The sequence below is a fragment of the Onychomys torridus genome, chromosome 21, assembly GCF_903995425.1.
Source record: "Onychomys torridus chromosome 21, mOncTor1.1, whole genome shotgun sequence".
Lineage (NCBI taxonomy): Eukaryota > Metazoa > Chordata > Mammalia > Rodentia > Cricetidae > Onychomys > Onychomys torridus.
This window is the reverse complement of record NC_050463.1, coordinates 41,532,278-41,557,348: the sequence shown is the minus strand read 5'-3', so window position 1 is coordinate 41,557,348 and position 25,071 is coordinate 41,532,278. Positions and strand designations below refer to the sequence as shown.

Below are 25,071 nucleotides of genomic sequence, written 5' to 3'. Positions count from 1 at the left end.
GGGCGTGCAGCTATCGCTCATTCATGTCCTCTATCCCTAAGCTGCAAGGGATCTTGGAACATATGAGGATATATACAGGAAACAAAAAGTTAACTGCAAGTGAGATGCCACACTGCAGCCTCTCTGAGGTCATCATCCACGAAGGGGTGGGGCTTTTCGGTGATGCTGTTGTTTAAGGGTGGTCCATACTCTGTAACTCCTTTCCTCTGCTTTGTAAGTAAGCTGGATAGACATATAGGTTTGGCAAGTCCAGCTTTGGTTTGTTATGGGTTCACTATCTGGGATACACATACATTATACATATACATATACATATACATATACATATACATATACACATGTACATGTTTGTTCACATCTCCTCAGATAATGAAGCACACCCAGCACTGATCACCTGCTCAACCCAGGGTTGCCGAACATTCCAGCACTAGCCACTGCTTATACAGTTACAGAAACAATACTAGAGACACTATCATTGACACCCCATTACAAGGGCCACAGGAGAAGCTGGCCAGCCGGACACAAGAGCCACAGCTCCCCGGGCAGGCATTAGCGCTGAGCCCAGCTCCAAAGCCACTAATCTCTGGGGGCTCCCATAGGAGGTGGCCAAGCCAACAGGCTAAGTAAGAAACAGACCAGCTGAGCGCAAGAGACCATGAGGAAGTCTTGGATGTGCAATACAGTCAAGGAGATAAAAATCCCAAAAGAGAGAGTCTGTGGGGCTGATGGAGGACAGAAAGGCTCCAGTTGATAGGTTTTGAAGCTGGGAAGAACCAGAGCTTTGTGGAAGACAGTGATATGTCTTGTCACACCTCCTCACACACCTTAGCGGTGTTATCGTATGCTAATCACTCAACCTCTTAAATTTTATTCTATTGGGGGTGAAGGTTGCAAGGGCAGAGGGCAGATACAAAGGGACAGGAAAATGAGTGAGATCCAGATGCATGATGGGAAAGACAAAGAATAAATACAAAGAAAATTAAAAAGAAAAAACATAAATAGCTTTAAAAGTACCACAGTCTTTAAAAATTCAAACACGTTAAAAGTTCAGTTCCTGTCCCTGTTGGAGAAAGGGATGAGAGGTGGGGTGGGGCAAGGGTAGGGGAGCAAAAGGGGGGATGAGAGGAGGATCAGCATTTGATTTGTAAAATGAATTTAAAAAAAAAATTTTAAGTTCAGTTTCTTTAAAATACCCAGTCTCTTTAAAAATCAGAATCTCTTTTAAAAATTCAAAATCTCTCAACTGTGGGCTCCTGTAAATATCAAAATTAAGTTAAATACTTTCTCACTTTCAGAAGGAAGGGCCAGGCACAGCCACACTCTGAACAAAGCAAAACAAAACTCCAAAAGTATAAATAACTCAATGTCCAAGTATCTGGGATTCACTCACCATCTTCTGGGTGCCTCCAAAGGGCTTGGGTCACTTCTCTGGCTCCGCCCTCTGCAGCACACAGCTTGTCTTCTCGGCTCTGATTATCTCCACTCCACAGCTGCTGCAGTTCTTGGTCATCCTCCCTTGGTACTGGCACCTCCAAAAAGCTGGGGTACCATGCTGTGCCTGGGCTGCACTTTCACCAATAGCCTCTCCTGGCCTCTCTTCAGGGATTCCATCCCTCCCACACAGTGCCAAGCCTCAGCTGCTCTCCATGACCCCTTCATGCCCTTAAAACCAGCACCACCTGGGTGACTATTACCCTACCAAGTTCAGCTGCCAGCATGAGGTACTACAGCCTTGACCATGTCTGGAACACAGCCTGTGTGCTGATCCCGAGGAAACACTTCCCAGAAGACTCCACCTCAGTGATGCTGGTCTCTTCTTAATCACTGCTAATTTCTCAGCTCCAGCTGACCAGCATCGAGTATCCCAGCAAAGCGAAGGTTTCACTTTAGTGGTTCAGATATCTTGATACTCACAACCGATTCTTTATCCCCAGCTCACCAGAACTATGGAATCATAATTCAAAATAACAAATGGCCCCAATAGTCTTTAAACTTCCCTTTGAAATGTCACAAGCCCCCTCCATCCTGTGCACTGCCCTCAACATTCTTATCTCCCAAGCTCTTACTGAATAGTCCAGAGAACACAACATTGAAATGGTTTTTCTAGCCCAAAGTTCCAAAGTCCTTCCACAATCCTCCCAAAGACAACATGGTCAGGTCTGTCACAGCAATTCCCCACTATCCTGGTACCAACTCATTTTAGTTGAGGTTACTATGGCTGTGATGGAACACCATAACCAAAGCAACTTGGGAAGGTATTGGTGAAATTACTAAGGCCACTCCACGTAGTTAAAAGGGAGGTTTATTTTGTGGGGTAACTTACAAATGAAGGGGTAGGTTGCAGGGTCTGGCAAAGTCCAGTGGTGTTCTCTGGAGAACTCTGCTCGGTCTACCTCCAGCATCCAGCGTCCCGGAACCAAGAGAGAGACCTTCTCTCGATCCTGGGTCTTCCGTTTCCTCCTCCACCCTGCCTTGTGGGTGTGACCATTACCGAAGCCTCAATGGGGGTTGGAACTTCCAGGCCAATGCTGGGATGGCTATCCACTACAGGAAGGGAAGGGCTTATTTGGCTTAGGCTCTCCCATCCATAGTCCATCACCAAAGGAAGTCAGGACAGGAACTCAAACAGGGCAGAAACCTACAATCAGGAGCTGAATGCCAAGGCCATGGAAAGGTGCTTGCTCCCCATGGCTTGCTCAGGCTGCTTTCTTATAGAACCCAGGACCACCAGCCCAGGGATGGCACCTACCATAGGCTGGACCCTACTCCGTCAATCACTAATTAAGAAAATGCTCTCCAGGCTTGCCTACAGCCCTATCTATCTAATAGAGGTTTGTTGTTTGTTTTTTGTTTGTTTGTTTGTTTTTTCATTGAGGTTCACTCCTTTCAGGTGACTTTAGAGGTGTCACATTGACAGAAAACTACCCATTGCAGGCAGTTACTGTGCCTGTGCTCATAGGTGTGTAGATGTGCAAGAACAAAAAGAGGCTGAGATTAGCCCAGGGGCAGACTGCTTAGCCTTTCCTACTAGGAACCTGAGTTCACCGGGCGGTGGCGGTGCATGCCTTTAATCCTAGCACTCGGGAGGCGGAGCCAGGCAGATCTCTATGAGTTCAAGGCCAGCATGGTCTACAGAGTGAGATCCAGGACAGGCACCAAAAAAACATGGAGAAACCCTGTCTTGGAAGAAAAAAAAAAAAGAAGGAGAACCTGAGTTCAACCCCCAGCACGACAAACAGAAACAGAACAGAATGGTCAGTAGGAGGTTATCTTAATAACAACTGTGCCCTGTGGAGTATAGGTCTCCCCATGGCCATGCCATCAAGCCCACCAAGCAGTCCTCTTCACTTTGGCTCCATCTTGACTTCTACCCCATTCTGTGAGCTGAGGACTGGTCTTCAGCTGGGCTAGCTGGCAGAGCCCTCCCTCCACAGTGCCCTTGATATCACACCCTCCTGCCATAGCACATCAGCCATCGAAGTACAGCCCATCATCAGCCATCCTAGCACAGCCCATCATCAGCCATGCCAGTACAGCCCATCATCAGCCATCCCAGTACAGCACATCACCCATCCCAGTACAGCACATCACCCATCCCAGTACAGCCCATCATCAGCCATCCCAGTACAGCACATCACCCATCCCAGTACAGCACATCACCCATCCCAGTACAGGCCACCATCAGCCATCCCAGTACAGCCCACCATCAGCCATGCCAGTAGGTTGGGACAGGGCCTCACTAAGGTCTGCCTTGCGCAGCTCCTCCCATTTCAGGTCAACTGAGGGATTCAAGGGGAACTGGCATCTTTTGTTACAGAGAAGCAAGAGAAGCAGCAGGACATCTTGCCAAAAGGGAAGATCCCCATGAGACGATCACCCTTGCCCCCCACCCCTAACCCCCAAACCCCTACCCTCATGCATGTACCATGCTCCCTAAGTACCACACAACTTCTAGACTGGTTAGACATATTCCATCAGCAACTAGGGGCAGAGGAGAGGGGAGTCAGGGACAGTGAAGGACAGTCCCCATATGGATGGATGGCTTAGTGCTCTGAGACCAATTCTGTGCCCACACTGGGTGGTCTGGACAAAGAGGGGCTGATAGCCTGACTCAGGCACAGAAAGGCTGGGTAGGCCTCAGCACCTCTTAGAGGAAATGAACGTTTCAATCCTCACCACTCGATGCATCCAGTAAAGAAACACGGGGACAGCCCCCAGTCTTAGGAAATGCTTCTACTGTAGAGCTAATTGATCCTGTGTCTACCTGAGGAAGAAGCAAAGACCACAGGCATGTCACAGGGTCATCTTTCTTCTCCTGAGTGCTAGTCTTGGTAGTAGAAGATTATTTTAAGGTGTGTTACTTTTGTTTATGTTGCATTTGTTTAACTCTGCGAAGCTGTGTTACTGTGCCTGTCTAAAACACCTGATGGTCTAATAAAGAGCTGAACAGTCAATAGCAAAGTAGGAGAGAGAATAGGTGGGGCTGGCAGGCAGAGAGAATATATAGAAGGAGAAATCTCAGGGAAAAAGAGATGAAGGAGTGGAAAAAAAAAAAAAAAAAAGAAGTAGCCAGAGAAGGAGGAGGACCCAGGGGCCAGCCACCCAGCTACACAGCAAGCCATGGAGTAAGAGTAAGATTTACAGAAGTAAGAGAACGGGAAAGGCCCAGAAGCAAAAGATAGATTGGGTAATTTAATTAAGGAAAGCTGGCAAGAAACAAGCCAAGTTAAGGCCAGGTATTCATAGGAATAAGCCTCCGTGTGTTATTTATTTGGGAGCTGGGTGGCAGACCCCCCAAAAGAGCAGAAAACAACCAACAAGTCTCCTCAGGGAATGGTGTGGGATTCTATCAGGGACAGAGAGATTTGTGTGATCCTGAAACTCTAGGCAATGCAAAAGATCAAAGGATCATTAACAACCTAGTAAGAAGAGGGGAGGAAGTAACTACACATTCTCCTAAAGTTTAAAACTCATGATATCATGATTACTACTCTTGTCTGTGAATTTATGTACAATTTGTTATAGATGAGTTTTTGACTTATTTATGAAGTGCTTTATTTAGTATCTTGCCTTAGTTCCTTTTCGATTGCTGTGTTGAGACACCATGACCAAGGCAACTTATGGAAGAGCTTAGTGCGGTGTAGAGAGGGCTTAGTGAGGTTCAGAGGGTGAGTCTGTGACGATTGTGGTGGGGGGCCTGGCAGCAGGCAGTTAGGCACGGCACTGGGGCAGTAGCTGAGAGCTCACATCTAGATGCACAAGCGCGAGGCAGAGAGAGCAACTGGAAATAGCGCGGGCTTTTGAAATCTCAAGTGTCCTGCATCTGCCAACAAGGCCACTCCTTCCCCAAAACAGTTGCCCCAGCTAGGGACCCAGCATTGAAATACATTAGCCTAGGGGGCCGTTCTCATTCAAACACCACAAATACTTTCACTGTCCTTAATGCTGTCTGTGTTTTGTTTTGGCTTTTCTATTTGTGTTACCAACACTTAATACAAGGTTGACACATAGTAGCTGCTCATGAATTTATTTTGTTTGTTTGTTTTCAATTAAAGAATGAACCAGTCTTTAAAATAGCCCCTGGCTGCTATTTCCCTGAGGCACATAGATACTACCAGCAAGTGGCATGAACACGGGACAGAATTTCATGCTTTGGGGATGATGGAATCTAGGAATTATGTAACACGTTGACAAATGTGGATTTCTGTTTATTTCCTCAGCCAACTCCTGGCAAAGAGAATCAAAGGCTGTGGCAGAAATGGCTGGGTGGGTCTCAATTCAAATCCTGCTCCTTACAGCTTAGATCTTGTTTTGTTTTGTTTTGTTGTGTTGTGTTGTTTTTCGAGACAGGGTTTCTCTGTGTAGTTTTGGATCTCCCTCTGTAGCCCAGGCTGGCCTCGAACTCAGAGATCCACCTGGCTCTGCCTCCCAAGTGCTGGGATTAAAGGCGTGCACCACCACCACCACCACCACCACCACCACCACCACCACCACCACCACCCGGTTTACAGCCTAGATCTTGTGCAAACTCCCTAATCTTTTAAGCTTTGACTACATATTCATAATATGACAAAAATGGGGGGGGGGGGGGGACAGGGAGTTTCAAGACAGGGTTTCTCTGTGGACTCAGGCTGTCCTAGAACTTGCTCTGTAGACCAGGCTGGCCTCAAACTCATAGATAGCTGCCTGCTTCTGCCTCACGAGTGCTGGGATAAAAGGTGTGCGCCACCACTGCCCGGCTTTAAAATGGAATGTAGGATAACAACTTTTGTCATAAGGATTAGGTGAAGTAAGACTAGTATCTTTTAGGCACATATAGGTATAATCTTAATGTTCATTTTAAAAGTCAGTGTGCAGACACATGCCTGCCTATATTCCTAGAACTTTGGAGATGGAAGCAGATGGAATTAGTGTTCAATGCCAGCCTAGGTTTCAGGGGAACCTTATCTTAAAATAGTAACAAAAAAATTCACCGTCAACAAAAATTACTTCCATATCAATATTTAATACAGGAGTTGAAGCAAAACAGACGGAGCTGGGGAAAAGTCAAGAAGAATGTGAGAGAGAGAAAAAACACTGTATGCTCAGGTTCTGTTCCTCTCTGAGAGAAAGAGGTCTGAGTTCAAGACCCTGACTTCCTTCTTGAAGAGACTGAAGACAGCGTGACTTCATTTTTCCATGATGACCCATCCAAGGTTAGACCAAGCCATCAAAAGGAGAGAGATTCTCCAATCAGAAAAACTCAGAACACAACAGAAGGACTTTTCAGAGGAGATGATCACCCAGATATGAGGTCAGAACACAACAGAAGGACTTTTCAGAGGAGATGATCACCCCAGATATGAGGCAGCTCTCAAGCACACACTCACTTCTTCCACAGTAAACACATAGGCTGCTAGAGTCAGTAAATAAACCTTTTGCAAGGCACATGTAAGTTTCATCGTCCAAAATCCGTGATCGATTTTTCTCTCAAGAATTTCCAGTTCTAAATTAATTTTTAATATACTGACCTACAGTGCCCAACTATTTTTAGATAGAGCTGTCAGTGATCCCTTCACTTACAAGTATGCTGAGAGAGATAGAAAGTGGAGGTATCACACTTCCAAAAGACAAATGGAGAAAGGAGAGGTGCCCAGTGCTCCCTGGTGAGGGGACACCATGGGTTCTTTGAAGGGTTGGCTCTGCCCCATCCCAGGTCCAGATCTCATGCACCAGCCCTACCTACAGGCAGATGGGCACTTAAACAACTCCTGCCTAGAAAGGGACAACCTCCACGGTGCCCATGACCTGCGAAGAGCAAGCATGCCCATTGGAATGGGTCAGGTGTGAATTTGGTCCTTTCCACATTCAGAACCTGGCTTCCAGTCCTCTTGTTCAAGCCCCTCAGTAGGAGGAGGGTGGGGTATGAGTGAGAAAGAGAATCCTGCTGATCAGGTCATGAGGAAGACAGCACTTCCCTGCAGAACCCCCTCCTAAGGTCCCCTGAGCTCTGTTCAGCGCCGTGTTCTGGCTCTTTGAAGTTAAAAAGACCGTGGCAGACACAGAATGATTCCCTCGATGACTATGTAGTCCAGGAGCACAAAGATGTCAAGCTGTTGGTCTCTGCATCCTGAGCACTCAGGATGGCATGCAAAGAAAACCTTGGCATTTCGATTAAGTCCAGAAAAGGGGACATTGGGAGAAATCGGGTATGGTTAGGAATTGAGGAAATAAAGGGTGATGTTGGTCTTCAGGACCATATAAAGATAAGTTTGATGGCCAGGTGTAGGTTACGTGTTTGTAAACCCAGCACTTGAGAGGCAAGAGCAGGCGGGTTCAAGGCCAGCCTGGTCAACATGGTGAATACCAGGCCAGCTAGCCAAGTTCACAGAATGAGAACTTGTCTCAAAAAAAAAAAAAAAAAAAAAAAAGTGTGTGTAGTGGGAAGAATTGTTTTTTTAAAAAATGAAACAATTGCCCTTGTTTTAAGTCTCTAAATTTTGGGGTGATTTTTGCTACACAGTGAGAGAAGTTGAAACCAGCCTTAGTGGAGTAATAACATCTCTAGAGCAGTGGTTCTCTACATTCCTGATGCTATGACCCTCATGTGGGGGGCTACTTCATAACTGGAATTTTGCTACAGTGATGTGGCAATGTAATGTAAATATCTGCTATTGCTGATGGACTTAGGTAACCCCTTTTGAAGGCTCACTGGGACCCCAAAGGGGTCGTGACCCACAGGCTGAGAACAGTGACAGCCTGCAGCAGCCTCTCTTGCCCCCTGCTATTCTGTGTCTTTTCTAGGTCACACATGTCAGAGTCCTGATCTGGAAAGGCCTATTTTATTTCTTTGGTGAATTTTCTTTTTCCTGTTTAAAAAAAAAAAAATCACCCTATTATTGGTCTATATGTGCTGTGTGTGATGTATGATATGTGTATGTGTGTCTGAGTGTGGGCACACAGGTGCCATAGCGTTGTAGGTGGAGGTCAGAGGACAACTCAGGGGAATCTGTTCTCTCCCCTGGCTGGCGATCAAACTCAGGTCCAACAGCAAATAACTTTCCCTGCCGAGCCATCTCGATGGACCTGGAGGAAATTCATCTGCTTCCCAGTGGGCTTCTGGGTGCAGGAGGAGGTGGGTGGGCAGGGAGGAGGAGAACCCAGCAGACATGGACAAAGCTAGACCCATGGCCCCAGCAGCTATCACTCCGAGGGCACACCAGTGACCATCTGAGTAGTGGTTGCCCATATGGTCCCTCCACGCAAGCGAAACTCAGGGCAGGAACCACAGAGACCAACCTTGGTCCTCTGCCACTGACCCTTAGTTATAGCAGATTTATCCAGCAAAGGAAACATACCTTCCGTGCATGCTTTGGACAAAGCAGTTTGTTTTGTTTCTGTTTGGGGTCTTGAGATGTGTGTGGTTGTCTGTGCTCAGAACTGCCTGCAGCAGGCCTGGGATCCTGTCTGAGGGGCACCCAGGACCACTCCGGACTGACTCTAGAGGTCTCAGCGCCCCCACAGACATCCTCTCCTCTCCTCATGTCCAGTCTCTCTCACCCACACAGCCTGTTGCCTGCTGGCTCGGTGAAAAGAGCTCTTTATGTCTCTCACAATAGACCCTAGTCATGTTCTATTTTTAATAGATTTTTTAATGTCTGCTCTGCAAAGGAAAAGTCCCTGTTTTAAAAAAAAAAAAAAAAAAAAAAAAGAAAAAAGAAAAAAAGGCTGGAATCTCACCCAGGGAGGGGACACAAGGTCTCTTGGCACCAGAGGCTAAGGCAGGCAGAAAACTGGTCTCTGCAGGTCCCTGCATCCATCCTGTGGCGTAGTGAACTTAGTGGAACCTGGGAGTTTATGTTGCACCGCCCCAGGTGGCCTGCCACCTGCCTCTGTCCCGTCCCTGAAGGTGAGTGACTAAAGGACTATGTAAAGGAAGGTCCTGAGTGGACCTCACCCATATGGAAGCCACGTGCACCACAGGAAACGGTATGTGCCTGTGAATAAAAACAAGTGGAGAGAAGGCCTCCTCTTCTGCCTCCCTTCCCTTGATCGTCATGGCCCCGATGCCTTCTGCTGAAAGAGGTCAACCCAGCCTCCAGCCACGCTCATTAGCCAGGCTGTACTGCGGTGGGCTTGGTGTGAGCCTCTGCCCTCCCTCGCACCCCCGCCCCCGCCTCTGTGTTGGGGACCTCTCTGCACCTGCACTTCCTCCCGCTCCTGACCCCCTGACCTGTGTGTCCTTTGCAGTTCTTCCCCTATGGCGATGCCTCCAAGTTCGCGCAGCACGCTTTCCGCACCTTCGACAAGAACGGTGACGGCACCATCGACTTCCGAGAGTTCATCTGTGCCCTGTCCATCACCTCCAGGGGCAGCTTTGAGCAGAAACTGAACTGGGCTTTCAACATGTACGACCTGGACGGGGACGGCAAGATCACTCGGGTGGAGATGCTGGAGATCATTGAGGTGGGTCTTTGAGAAGGCAGTGGGTCGGGAAGACCCCCAGAGCCATCTTGGGCAGGCGCCCCTAAAGCTGTTTTCCTTGCACCCTGGAAAGCCCTGCTAGTTACGCTCTAGGCGTTGGTTTCTCCCGCACGGTCCTCACTGTAGTGCAAGGTGGTCGTCAGTCATAGAACCAGAGCCAGGCCCTCCTTGACACCTAAAACTGGTGTTTTAGCCAGCCACTCACTCAGTACAAGGTCTGCAACCCAAAATGGGTTTTCACGTGGGGAAGCAAAGGGTGTTTATTACCAGCGTCAGCTTCTCCAGTTTTTATTCTAGCTGGACCCTGCTGAACATGGCAACCCCTTCCTTATACCAGCTTGAAAGGGGGCCAAAGCCCAGTGCAGAGAACAGTTGTTGGGGATCCCCTCCAGATTCCATGGAATCCAGAGATACTTTTCCATTTGTGTTGGCAAGATCCCACGATTCCTCTGCCCACTGTTCTGGTTCGATTGTCACCATTTCTCCTGGATGTGCCAGACCCCTTGGATTTCCCATAGTGTTCAGTCTCTCTTGCTTCTTTCCTCTTTGGGCTGAGGATGCATCCTTTCCCCTAGGCTCCTCCCTCACATTCCTTAACTCTATTTACATCTTACCTCCCAGCAAGACTTCCTTTCAGTAATCCTACCCAAACGTGCCTACTGCATCCCAAAGCGGTCTACCTTGGCCAAGTAGGGGCCTTTTGCAGCATTTATCACTGCCTCAGAGGACCCGTTGTATAGACTATATAACAAAACACAAATCCCGGACAGAGGACTCTGCATACTCACGGCTGTATCCCAGAACCTGCAGCTGTGCCTCGATCCAGACAGGCACTCAGAGTTGATGGATGCATTGGTGCCTTTAGTTAAATTAGAAGGTCTCAGTGTGCTGGCCCATCCTTGCACCAGCCACTATGGTCCAGGGACAGAAATATGCTACTTATCATGGGCAAGGAAGGCAGGAAGAATGGAGAAGTCAGCAACCCAAACCCAAGAAACCACTCTCCACCACTCCCCTCCCTAGACAGAGTCAGGAGTCCCAGCCTGCCCACAAGTCAGGCCCTTCTATCACTTGCCCTGCTTCTCGGCCTGTGTGGTTGCTTACCCTCCTCTGGCTTTTTCTGCTCTATCTTCAGTGTGTATAGGCTCTCTCCAAGATGCTTACCAAGTAGTACCTCAGTTCCTTGTTTGTGGCCACTTCTTTATGAGACCAGCTGCAGCTTAAGTTTTCTAGGCATGTGGCCTTGTCTTTTCATCTCCCTCACAGTTCCATCCTTTGTTCCTTTTCGTATGCAACCTGGCTCCCTCTCCAAGCTCCCCGTGACCTTCCTTCTCAGTGGGTTTTTCTCCACGTTTCTTCTTTTTGACCTCTTTGCCACATTTCCCCCTAAACTGGTTCTCAAATCGTTGTTAACGCCCTTTAGCTGAAGACCACCACCAACACACCTGCTGTCGCACAAGTCACACTTACTAATCAAGGCAAATTCAGGAAGGGGGTACACTAGCTACTGTCCAAGTTAGGGTTACCATTGCTGTGATGAAACACCATGACCAAAGGGTTAATTTGGCTTACACTTCCACATTGTAGTCCTTCATCAAAGGAAGTCAGGACAGGAACTCAAGCGGGGGCAGGAACCTGAAGGCAGGAGCTGATGCAGAGGCCATGGAGGGGTGCTGCTGACTGGCTTGCTCAACATGGCTTGCTCAGTCTGCTTTCTTATGGAACCCAGGACCATCAGCCCATAATGGTACCACCTACAGTGGGTTGTGCCCACCCCCATCCATCACTAATTCAGAAAAGGCTCTCCAGTTTTGCCTACAGCTGCATCTCATGGAGACATTTTCTCAACTGAGCTCCCCTCCTCTCAGATGTCTCTAACTTGTGTCGAGTTGACTTAAGACCAGTCAGCACAGCCACTTTTCTCACTGCTTTGACCAAATACCTGAGGAGAAGGGGTTCATTTTGGTGCATGGTTTAAGGTTACATACAGTCCTCCAGAGGAGGGAAGGTGTGGAGCCTGGAGCTAAAGCAGCCGGTCACATGGCATCTAGTTCTGAAGCAAAGAGATGGGCGCTGGCGCTCAACTTGCTTTCTCTTTTGATTTGGCATAGAACCCCATACTATGGAAAGGGGCTACCCACAGTTAAGGTGGACCTTTGTACCTCAATTAATCTCATCTAGAAATTCCTTTGTGGATATGCCAGAGATTTGGCTTCTAGATGATTCTAGATCCCACCAAATTGGCAATGAATATTAACCATCACATAGGTTGTTAGTACTCATAGGATGGGAGTTTTGGTTGGGTGGCCCAAGGGAGCAGGGGTCGGTCATTCAAGACTGGGTACTGTCACACGAGGGAGAAGAGAGAAGCCTCTGTGGTGTACTACCTCCACAAATCCCATCTTTGAAAAAGATCCACAATACTAAGGCTAAAGTTTTGATTGCTGAAGAAGTGGCAGTCATTCATCTTATAAGGTGACAGGGACGCGTGGCTTTCTGTGGCTTGGACAATGTGTTGTCTTGTTCAGGCACGGTGTACAGAGTGTGTTTTACATGATCTGCCACAGCCCCACGGGTGTTCTATGAAACTGATCATGTTTGCCTGGAGAGTGTCACCTCTGGCTATAAGATCCAGATGAGCCCATTAGCACTAAGTTTCCCTGGATCACACCAGGTAGCTCCCTGGATACTGGGAGCAGCTTCTCTTTCTCAGCCACAGGCTATTTCTCTTTCTCTTCCTTTCTAGCTATTCCTTCTTTATTCGAACTCTGCAAGTTCTCTTATCTTTTTGGTTGTGTGCCTAGCTTTTAACAGCTCAGCCATCACTCCAACCCAACCCTGTGCAGTCTCACACAAGGTTTTGTGGATGGATTTCTCATCTGGTTGAGGCAGGGTGTGTGTGAATTTTTTTTCCTCTTCTTTGCTACAATGGATGTCATATGATATTACCTATATGGTTCTGTTTTTATTCAGAGTATCGAGGGTTGTTTTTGAAAAATGGATAAACTGCATGCGTGTAGCCAGAAGTTTTCTCTGGTCCCGCCCAGCCCCCGTGATCCCATAGCTGCTTATAAAATAATCACCCAGAAGCTTATATTAATTATAACTGCCTGGCCATTAGCTCAGGCTTATTACTGAGTAGCTCTTACACTTAAAGGAACCCGTAATTCTTAATCTATGTTTTGCCATGTGTTCCGTGGCTTACCGGTCTGCTGGCATGTTTTTGTTCCTTCGGCGGCAGCTGGTATCTCCTCTCCTCTGCCTTTCTTCTTCCTCTCTCTCCAGTTGGAATGCACCACCCAACCTTATTCTGCCTCACCCTTGGCCAAACAGCTTTATTTATCAATCAATCAGAGCAACACATATTCACAGCATACAGAAAGACATTCCACAGCACATGTGGATCAGTGTGGTCTCTCTAAGGTTTGTTTAGGATAGTTCAAGAGGGAGCTTTCCTCAGAGTTCTCTTTTCCTATAGCCCACTGGGCTCATTCTAAGGTCTCTATGAATCCACTGAGGTCTTTGTACTCACGGTGGAGAGAACCTTCCCTATGCAGGATGGGACTTTATCTGTGCATTTAAATGAACAAAGGCATATAACTAATGTGAGCATAAGTAGAAAGGGAGCTTTTCAGAAGACTGGGCCCCGGGGCATGAAAATGTTTAGAAGAGAACATGAAGAGCTGTCAGGAAAGCAGAGGATGATTGACAGGGCTGGGGAGTCCAAAGTGCTTGCCTCCCAAGCATGAGGATCTGAGTTCCATCCCCAGCATCCATGTCAAAATGCCAAGCATGCTGCTACCCAAGTATCCCAGTGCTATGCAGATGGAGACAGGAGGGTGCCTGGGGCTTGCTGGCCAGCCAGCCTAGCCTAAGTGATGAGAACAGAGCCAACTAGAGACTCCTGTCTCAATGGCAATGGATGAATGGCATTCCTAGGGATGGCACCAGAAGTTTTCTTCAAAACACACATGTACACGTGCACTTGTATACACACAAGCACATTAATAATAATAATAATAATAATAATAATATAATAGCAAATGACCAAATGAATCAAGATTAAAAAAGACTACAAAGTGCAGAAACTTTCAAGGGAGAAGGAACATGCAGTCCAGAAAAAAAAAAAAATTGGAAAAACCTATTGGTGTTCTTCAGCCAAAGACCGCCAAGAACATGGACACATCTTTGAGAATCAATGAGGTCTGGAAAGCCAGTAGCTGTTAGTGAATTGGCCACAGGGTTGGATGGAAGATGCAGAGTTAGCTAGCATAAAAGAGTCTTACAATAAGATTTGCTTTTCAAGAAAGAAGGAAATCGCCCTACTCCTGGACGGTCCAGGGACTCTGCAAACTCTCTCTACTCCAGCTGGTCAGAATTAGGATGTTCCCCAGCCTTGTCAGCATGGTTGTTCAGGAACTTCTTTAATTTTATTCTCTGTGTGCTTCCTATCAGAGCCCTAAACAGATTTCTGGAGCTCTCTGCCTATCTTCCTCCTCTTGGTCTTCTTTTCCATAATTCTGGCTAACTCTGCTCCCCAAAACTGCCACCTCCTCCAGTTGCTGGAAAGGGAAGAGGGCTGTGCTCCCTGAGGCCTCATCCTCTGCTACCGCCCAGAGAGACTTGTCTCTGGTCCTCCCATCCTAAGAAGCTCAGTCATACATGGCCATTGTAAAGTCTAAAAACACCAAAAAGCCTGCTCATGTAGCAGGGATGGATTCTGATCCTACTGCCAGGGGGCCTCCCAAGCAGCTCAAGCCACACAACCGTCTGGCCATGCAGAGGGACCAGTCCAGTCCCATGCAGGCTCCATAGGCATTGATGCACAAATTTGGGTTTGTTAAGTAAAGACAAAGAGGTAGTGCATACTATAAATGTTGAGCATGGTTCTTGAAAAGGAGATGCACTTGAGTATCTTCGTAATAGCTTTGTTTAGGATTCTGTGCTTTTTGAAGTTTTACTGCTTGGAGGGTGTAATTTATAAGCAGATTCAAGGATAGCAAAGTTTAAAATGCAGGTAAAAACCTGAAAATTAAACAAGGGGGCTGGAGAGATTGTTCTGTTGTTAAGAGCACTGGCTGCTCTTGCAAAGGACCAGGGTTCAATTCCCAGCACCCATATGGCAAATCACAACCACCTGTTACCCCAGTCCCAGGAGATCTGATGCCCTCTTCTGGCATCTGTGGGTACTAGGAGCACTTGTGGTACACACACATGGAGGTGCAACACCCCTACACATAAAACAACTAATTTTTTTTAAGGAAAAGAAAAGAAAAATACACATAAGCAAAAGAAAAAATACAAGAGTTGGTTTAATAATTTCCCTTAACTTAAAGCATTTCCTTTTAAAATGAAAGTGCAAGGTAATTTATGAAATTAATTGTTCAGGTTTAAAGATGAGAGAGGTGTGGTGACAAGGGGTCATGGACACTTCGGACTTGAGCTTGGCTCACTAGCTGTTTTATAATCATTTGCAATCTCTCTCAGAAAAGGACATGTGGTGATGGCTGCCTATAATCCCATATTCAAGAGGCTGAAGCAGGAGGATCATAAGTTCAAGGCCAGCCTGGGATGCAGGGGAGCTCAAGGCAAGCACGGAATACATTAGTCAGGCCCTGTCTCAAGAACAAAATGAAAAGGGCATATTCTAACTTTAGACAATATTCCCAGTGCTTTGCAATTTTATGTTGGTTTGGTTTGATTTTTGAGATGCTCTTTTATTTTTTCAATTATGCCGACATTTTAGACATTCAGTATACAAGAAATGCAACCCAGATCCCAAGGTTAGCTGTTTCATCTTCCTCCTGTGCCCCCTTAATTTTCTGCCTTTACATCCTATCTCAATTACGTTCCTTCTACCTGGCATGTGTCTTGAGGCTGTGTACCCTACCACACCCTCTCACACTCAGGTCTAGCCCAACCACACTCTCTCACACTCAGGTCTAGCCCAACCACACCCTCTCACACTCAGGTCTAGCCCAACCACACCTTCTCACACTCAGGTCTAGCCCAACCACACCCTCTCACACTCAGGTCTAGCCCAACCACACCTTCTCACACTCAGGTCTAGTCCATCCACACCCTCTCACACTCAGGTCTAGCCCAACCACACCCTCTCACACTCCTGTCTAGATTGTCTCACCTTGGTCAGTTTGAGCTCTTGCTCTACTTCTCCTGACTTCCCACCTTGCTCTGAACTCAGGTAGCCTGCAGCTGACTAGTCATTAAGGGCTAATGTCTCAGTTCGGGCCAATAATGCTGTGAAGAGACGCTGTTACCAAGGCAACTTCTAGAAGAACATTTAATTGGGGGCTTGATTACAGTTTCCAAGGGTGAATCCATGAGCATCCCGGCTGGAAGCAAGGCAGGTAGGCACGGTGCTGAAGCAGGAGCTGAGAACAGGCATGGCAAGGGGGCTGATTTGAAACCTCAAAGCCTGTCCCCAGTGACACACCTCTTTCAGCAAGGTCACACATCCTAATCCTTCCCAAACAGCCCCACCACAGGGGACCAAACATTCAAATATATCAGCCTATGGGGGCCATTCTCATTCAAATTGCCAGCTTCCCTGCAAAGTAGCAGCAGGGAGGCTGATAGGAAAAGGACAGGGAAAGTGAATGAGATGGGTGCAATAATGATGAGGGAGGGATCTGCAGGAGGAAAGAGGTAGGTGCTGAGGGCCTCAAAAGCCCATTAAGGAACAGCCTGAGAATGACAGGGATGTGACTGACAGGCCCACACAGGGAGACAGACATATATATTCTTCCTGCTAGAACAGACTTTGTCCATCTAGAGGCTCATGGGAAACTTGCTGATGCATGCTGTGTATGCTGGGAATGTTTCTTGGACACATGATGTAGAGGGATTCCGCAGGTTATCCTGTGGCATGTTAGGATTTAATCTGAGGTTTGACATACCCTCTCTAATCTGTACTGACACAGAGTGTAGGACTTAATTGGAACTTTCCTTTCTTGGGTGTCATATTCTCAGTGAGCCCTGCCATATCAGACTTGCTACTGAGGTCCCGAGATACATCTCTTGTGTTTATATTTTTTGTTACAATCCTGACTCAATTAAAATGACACCTGTCTTCATGTCTTTTGCCTAATTCGAAACATCTTGATTTCATCTTTTAAAGGACAGAGGGACATTGCAGCAACAAGCGAATGGTCCTTTTGTCTCTTTTTAAATTTGTAGGCACAAAGAACAGACTCTATCTTTCCTTTGAGCACACTCAGGCTCCTGGGCTAACCTGAACCTTGTCTGCTAATGTAATGGAACTTCTGTAGCTTTTCAGGGCCTAGAATCCTTAGCTTTGTCTGTTCGTTTTTCATCAAGATCAGTACAATCTAGCTACGAAACTGAACATGACAAAGTATTTTATCTCAAGAGACATTTTAACTTGACAAATTAAAATAAAAACACACTCTCTACTGGGTTACTCCCCCCAATAGGCATGTATAAAAAAACATCTGCATTGAGTTGCAATTTGCAGGCTATAAACTATACAATGTGGGGTGGCGAGGGTGAATTTTACAGAGGAATGTAGCACTCACTACAATGCAATTCTGAAGTGTTTTTTATTTATCCCTCAATAAGACCCCGCCTACCCCTGTTGCTCCTGTCAACTGAGACTCAGACAGCTGCCACCCTTTGTCTCCATGGGTGTGACATCGCCCATACAGGGAATCACGTGCATCTGGCAGTGGTGGCCCACGTTTCTGCTTGGTGAGGTTTACCCAGCTTAAACATTCATGGTAGCCCCTTCCTTTCCATCGCCAGCCCGCTGTCCCACTGTCCAGGTCTGTCACCCTGCTTTACTAATTTGAGAGCACCGGGGTTGTTGCCCCTTGGAGGCTGTCACTGTTCATACACACGTTCTCGAGCAAAGTGCTCATGGCAACGAGTGCTTACCACTCTCGGGCCCTTTTCACGAAAGAAGACTGTGTCTACCCAAGAAACACGTGTGCTGAGAATTAATTGTGGACAATTAGTTGACCTGAGGGATTCTTCTCACTCTGCTCTCTGCTCACGTTAATCTGCAGGTCTTTCGGAACTAACGTCTCTGCAAGCTCAGACTTTTGTTTTTGGTTTTTTGTTGGTTGGTTGGTTTTGTCGAGACAGAGTTTCTCTGTGTAGTTTTGGTGCCTGTCCTGGATCTCGCTCTGTAGACCAGGCTGGCCTCGAACTCGCAGAGATCCTCTTGCCTCTGCCTCCCGAGTGCTGGGGTTAAAGGCGTGCTCCACCACTGCCCCAGCCTCAAGCTCAGTTTTAATGCTCTCCCTGTCGTAACACATTGTGAGTCCCTTGTCAGTTGGGATCATTTCATTTCTTTCTAAATTCCCAAACCTAGTGTGTACTGACTGTCATCCCCACTCAAAACTCAGAATATCTGAAATGAGATACATCCTTTTCTTTCCTGATCCTCTCCCTAATCCATGGCCCTTCATCTTACCACTGACCTATGCACTTGCTCCACTCAGAGGCCTGATAATCACCCCCAAATCTCCATCGCGTTGGCCTCGAGATTGACACATATCTGCTTATACCATTTAAGAATTAATTCCATTGAAGTAAATTTAAATCCCTTATCCCTTCTAAAAGAGAATTTTATTGTCTGCCTTTTGCATCATCTCTCTCTAGAGTTTCCTTCTCCACCAACACCCTTCTTGGTTCTTCCTCCTACTGCCTTCTCCCTCCACGTCCCTAACCCCAGTGAGTTAAAGATAATTATTTCACTCAACTATTATGTGTTGAAGTCTCATTATGTGACAAATACATTGGCACGTCCTGGAGAAGTGAGACAAACATGGCATTTCTAGATTTATGGGATGTACCCTCTGGTGAGGAAGACAGAGCGATTATAGTCAATTGTCCTAGTCGGTGTTTCTACTGCTGTGATAAAACGCCATGACCAAAAGCAGCTTGGGAGGAGAGGGTTTATTTCATCCAGGGCATAGGAAAGTCAGAGCAGAAACACGGAGATAGAAACCAACCAGAAGCCACAGAGGAATGCTGTTTCCTGCCCTGTTCCTCATGGCTTACTCAGCCTGCTTTCTTATACTGCCCAGGAACCACCTGCCCAGGGTTGACACTGACCCCTGTGTGCTGGGCCCATCTCATCAATCATTAATCAAGAAAATGACACACAGGTAATCTGATGGCGGTATTTCCTCAAACGATGTTCCTCTTTTCAAGCAACTCTAGCTTATGTCAAGTTGACAGAAGGGTAGCTAGCACAATAATAAAGTGTAGATTATATTCCAGGGAAAGAGGTTCAGGTTGCCATGGGAACATAAAGCATGGGACATGAACCTCTTATGCAAAAGGGAAACTAAGTTTGGAGGGATAAACAGGCTCTAATGAGGGGAAGGGAGCCAGGGAGAGGGAGCTCTGTGGCTTCCGGGTCTCCTGTCCTGTCGTCATCTACCATGTTCTTTTCCCCCAAGGCTATCTACAAGATGGTGGGCACTGTGATCATGATGAAAATGAATGAGGATGGCCTCACGCCTGAACAGCGGGTGGACAAGATTTTCAGCAAGATGGATAAGAACAAAGATGACCAGATCACACTGGATGAATTCAAAGAAGCTGCAAAGAGCGACCCTTCCATTGTATTACTCCTGCAGTGCGACATTCAGAAGTGAGCTGACGTCGATGCTATGGACTGCACAGAAGTCTTGATGTTCCATTCAGTCTGCAGCTACACACACACACACACACACACACACACCACACACAATTGCTTGGACTACCTATAAATGGACTTGCTTCTTGTGTTTGAAACACTTGTGTGCATGAGAATGTCATTTGCTAATGAATTTTAAAAGCATATATTATAAAAAAAACAAAACCGACAACCTGCCACAATGTGATTCGTGTAACATCATTTCATTAAAATACATCTTCCTCCAAAGCCTGGGCAGAAGCCTGCCGCAAAGAGTTCTATGATTTCCTGTACATGTTTTGCTAAATGCTTGTGTCTCCTTGATTATATAATGTTAGTAGCACTGAGACCCTCCCCCCCCCCAATGGTAATGTAACTTAATTATGGGCTGTCTCACCATTCTCCTGTGAAATAGTACTGGACAGACACACAGGAGGAGCCCTCGGCTCCCTGTCTGGCCCACAACACAGCTTGTATTATCAGTGAATATAAATGTACTACATTTGCATGCCTTTTGGTTTGCCTTAATTCTTACCTCATTTGTACCCTCCCAACCTGGAAAGAGCTGTTTTGGATGAATGCAGTATAACACTTAAAAATCCTGCTAAACGATAAATTCATTAAGTATATCTATCTATTTATCTATAGACGCAAAGGTATTATTTATTGAAAGTAAAATCATAATGATGGGAATGTACTGATTTCTGCTTGACATTTCAAAGGCTTCCAGAAGGTGGCAATAGATGTCCCGAATAAATTTGTAATGTTTGATTTATTTCCCTAATTCTTAATTTATAATTTTCAGCTTGATGTTGGTAATAGTCAGGGTCAGCTAGCTATGGCTTACTCAGTCTGCCCTTAAGCATACGTCTTTGGAATTTGAAGAATGAAGAAAAGGGACTGCGTCATTTTCCAACTTCTCACCCAGCCCCCCCCCCCAAGAGGACTATTAATATGGCATGTAACATTTAAAGAAAACAAAAGATTTGTTCATTCTGGAAAAAGATGTTCACTATGTAACAATAAACTTTATCTCAGTGTGACTTTGGTGCCGAGAACATATTATGTGCAACTCCAGAGGCACATTTAGTGGGCGAGGGGGGAGGGACTCCAAGGTTAGTCAGAAGTAGAAAGCATGCTCCTTTTTATTTTTCGTGATGGAACACAACTGATCCTTCTGACCCTGGGGAGAAGAAATCTCACCTCCAACTCTAAATCAGGTTGGCATTTTCAGACCATGCCTGGAGTTTGGTTTCTTCACTCAGTGCGGTCCACTTGTGTTTCCTGGGAAGGGAACCTTGAGATTGGCATTGCACATTAGCTATATCAAGCCTTTCAGGGACAGCCATTGTGAGCAGAAAACAAAGCAAAGCAAAGAAAACCCCACAAAGTTTATTTTAGTTGAAACAACTTCTGTAGAGCCAGTACCTACTTTAATCAAACCCGCAACGCTCTTTCCTTGACTCAAGGTGCTTTTTATCAAGTGCCTCTTTTCTCCCTAACTCTTTTCTTTTGTCTTAGGACCACTAACCAGCACTGGAGTCCACGTTATAGTGAGTCCATGCATCCCCTTCATTTCGCAAGTAATGGCCAAGAAAAGTGTAGCAAGAATCTTAAAAATCCTTATTAATAAAAACAAACCTGGAGCCAGGTATTGGGGTGACTGCTGGAAGATCAGAGAAGCAGAACAAGCCACAACTACCTCATCTCGCCAGTTCATCAGCTGGCTTGTTTCCTCAGATTGGAAGCTTCTGAGTCCTCATCCAAATGAATCTCAGCTGAATTGTGCTGCTCAAAGCCTAAAAGCTTAACCAGCCAAATGCTGCTAGTTTCTGGTCTTCATGCCTTATATGATCTTTCTCTTTCTGCCCCTACTCCCTGGGATTAAAGGCGTGAGTCACCATGCCTAGCTGTTTCCAATGTGGCCTTGAACTCACAGAGATCTGCCTGGTTCTGCCTCCAGAGTGCTGGTATTGAGGCATGTGCTACCACTGCCTATCCTCATGTTTAATATTGTGGCCGTCCTGTTCTCTGACCCCAGATAAGTTTATTTCAGGGAACACACAATATTTCGGGGACAATACCACCACAGCAAAGCTTACTATTTACTCCGGACACCAAGGGACCTAAATTCTGCTCCAAGAAAGGACACTTCCGTGAGTGAAGAGAAGCCCTTGCACCCTTAACCCCTGTGCATGGTGAGGGTGAAGGAGCATGGGCAGTGAGGTCTGTGGGAGTCTTCACTTCCCACTACTGTTTCCCCTCACTTAGTGAGGGTAGCATGGGTAAACTGGGGGTGCCACCTGGTTACACTATGCTTTTGCGAACCATTCACAGGAAATCTTTGCTAACTGCCTGTGATGCACCCAACACCATTTATGTACGTGTATGTGGAGACAGCCCATACACGCTCATGAATGCTCAACTCCAAGGTACCGAATCAAGACACAGCAAGATAAGAGCAAGGGAGAGGGGCGGCATATGGTGGTGGCTCTTTCCACAAGGGTGGTAAGGTGACATCTGAATTAAGGCCATCCAGCAGGACCACAGTGGAGGGAAATGAGGGACAGATATCAGTAACTTAGGGAAATTAAATTCTTCAGCGGGCTCACTTGTTTTGTTTTGTTTATTTGTTTTATGTAAGTAAAATGTAGACACTGGGTGAACAAACACAAATCCTATTTGCCTGTTTAGTCCTCATTGTTATGACTGATTAGTGTGGACTGACTAGCACAGTTGACCCCGAAGAAAAGGCATGTGTGCCCTTTGGGTTAGCGATTCTATTCCTGGTCATATTTTCTCCCTGCCAAAAAACAACAACAACAAAAATACAGACCTATGAGGACATGTCACAGGACACCTGGGATGGCTGTTTGTGGCATAGGTAGTAGAGTCAATCTATTAGCTTATTCTTAGAGGATCTGGTAAGTAGAATATGGACGATGCCTCAGGTTGGCATCCTATACACCTGCTGGAGAGAAGATTGGGTATGCACAGCATGGACAAACGTCTTAAATGCTGAGTGGGAGAAAAAGAACAAGACCCACTACACAGTATATGATATATACAAATGGAAGGCAAGCCACACAATGACTCAAGTCACATTAGGTGAACAGTGGGTGGTAGTGGAGGTGGTTTCATTACTACTACTCCATAATAACTCAACCCCCGAATCTAGTAACTTGAATAGAAGCATTTTATCCCCTCATGTGTTGACTGTTGAGCTGGTTGACACTGACTTGGGGTCTATGGTACACTTGCACTTATTAATGGCTGGAGAGGAAATAGGCCCTAGGGACAGGGATGGCTGAACCTAAAGACTTCTCTTCCCAGGCTGGTCTGTGCTTCTTTACACCATGGTGCTTCTTTACACCATGGTAGCCTGGCAGCTAATACTTGCACAATGATTTCAACTCCAGCACAAAAGACGTTTGTTTGTTTGTTTGTTTGTTTCTGTGTCACTTCCGCTGGAGTTACTGGTTCCAAGAGAGCCACCTCCTATCTCCTGTTAGGTGAAGCAAAGTTCTTGGAGAACACACACCACAAGGGATTTCGTCATCTTCAGAATACAACATGCCAGTCTAACCTGTGGCCATAGTTCACATCCCAGATCCTGTGTGAAATGTGCCTCCCAAGATTCTGTAAGAGCTTCATGTCATAATGACTTTGGGTTCAGGCTTGAGGCTAGGTATCTCATGACCTAAAGGCTCTTTGGGTGCAGCACACTGAGTACCATCTTGGTTATGGTTTTATTGCTGTGAAGAGATATCATGACTATGGCAACTCTTATAAAGGAAAACATTTAATTGGAGTGGCTTACAGTTCAGAGGTTTAGTTCATTATCATGGTAGGGGCAAGGAGGCTGGAAGTAGGGCATCATGCAGGCAGACATGGTGCTGGAAAAGGAGCTGAGAGTTCTACATCTTGGTCCAAAGGCAACAGGAAGTGAACTGAGATACTGGGCATACTGGGCATGGCTTGAGCATATATGCGACCTCAAAGCCCACCTCCACAGTGACACACTTCCTCCAACAAGGCCATACCTATTCCAATAAAGCCATACTTCCCAATAGTGCCATTCCCTATGAACTTATGAGGCCAATTACATGCAAACTACCACAAGTACCATTCTTCCCCGCCCCCCTCCCTGAGACTGGGTTTCTCTGAGTAGCCCTGGCTATTCAGGAAATCACTCTATAGACCAGACTGACCTCGAACTCAGAGATCCACATGCCTCTGCTTCTCAAGTGCTGGGATTAAGATCCTTGTACCAGTGGGATAATTATCTCCCCTCACTCACAATGTAAAATGGTGATCTAGGCTTAGAATCATTGCAATAAACACATAAAGCAGGGAAGGAAGAGCACACAGCTGTTCTAATCAAGGGTAACTCTAAAGCCCAGCAAGGTGTATCTTGTAAGCTTCTTGATGGGGCTCCAGCCTATTGTCTACATGTAAAAATCTTAGAACTACCAAGAATTTAAGTAGATACCATTCTTTTCAAAACTCTTTTATATTCTATTTTTCTGTGTATGCCTGGTGCCCACGGAAGCCAGGTGTTGAGTCCCCCGGAACTGGAGTTCCAGGCAGTTGTGAACTGTTATGAGGGAGCCAGGAATTGAACTCAGGTCCTCTTAACTATGGAGCCACCTCTCCTGCCCCACTGTGTTAATTAACAACTTACAACTTCCACTGTCTTGGAAGAGGTTTACGTGACACTAGTATGGGATGAAACCTTTAACAGTATTTAAGTCCTACCATTTAAGGGTAAAGATCCAGGAAACACTTAGAAGAAAGCTTTTATTTGAGGGAAGGGGTGGTCAAGGCAGGGTTTCTCTGTGTAGTCCTGGCTGTCCTGGAACTAGCTCTGGCCTCAAACTCAGAGATCCTAAAGGCATGCACCGTCACTGCCCAGCCAGAAGGAAACATTTTTGTCAGCCAAAGTCTTAAACACCCACCTTCAGTCTTCCTGATGCTGATGCCCTAAGAAGAGGATTGAATTGTCTGACCTTGTGCTTTTTTCTTTTCCAAGCTGAAAGCAAGGTGCCATTTGATTAATAGCTAACTTTCAGTATAGGGCTTAGGCCTTTGGGGGCCCTGAGGCCAGTTTTTGTTTCTTTTGAGGCCTGACAATGAGGGATTCATTTTTTGCACTGAAGCCTTTTTCTGAATTTGAAAAGCAGTCAGCATCAGGCATACAGGAAGGAGATGCGAGCTTGGTTCCTTAGGTGTGGTTGGCTAGTCCCATTTTATTACAGGCACCAGGGTGTGGCCTGGAGGTATTTTTCGTATTTCTTCAATTTTCATTTATTGTCTGCCATCTCCTGTTCCCCAGGTTACCCTGCATCGTTTTACTTCAATTCCCACTATCTAAGATGGATCCTAATCTCGGCACCTCCCATTCAGTGTTCCTCACCAGAGGTATCCGGACGACTAGGTGG

The 25,071-nt window shown here is 46.3% G+C and overlaps 1 protein-coding gene across 1 annotated transcript in view; it reads left to right on the top strand.

The window, feature by feature from the left end:
* The window catches only part of Vsnl1 (visinin like 1), a 108,565-nt gene extending 87,892 nt beyond the window's left edge, over positions 1–20,673 (top strand). The window contains exons 3-4 of the mRNA XM_036170967.1: positions 9,730–9,945; positions 19,413–20,673. Of these exons, the coding sequence (XP_036026860.1) occupies positions 9,730–9,945; positions 19,413–19,610 (414 nt within the window). The 3' untranslated portion in view covers positions 19,611–20,673. The remainder of the gene's footprint in view (positions 1–9,729; positions 9,946–19,412) is intronic.
* The last annotated feature ends 4,398 nt before the right edge of the window (positions 20,674–25,071 follow it).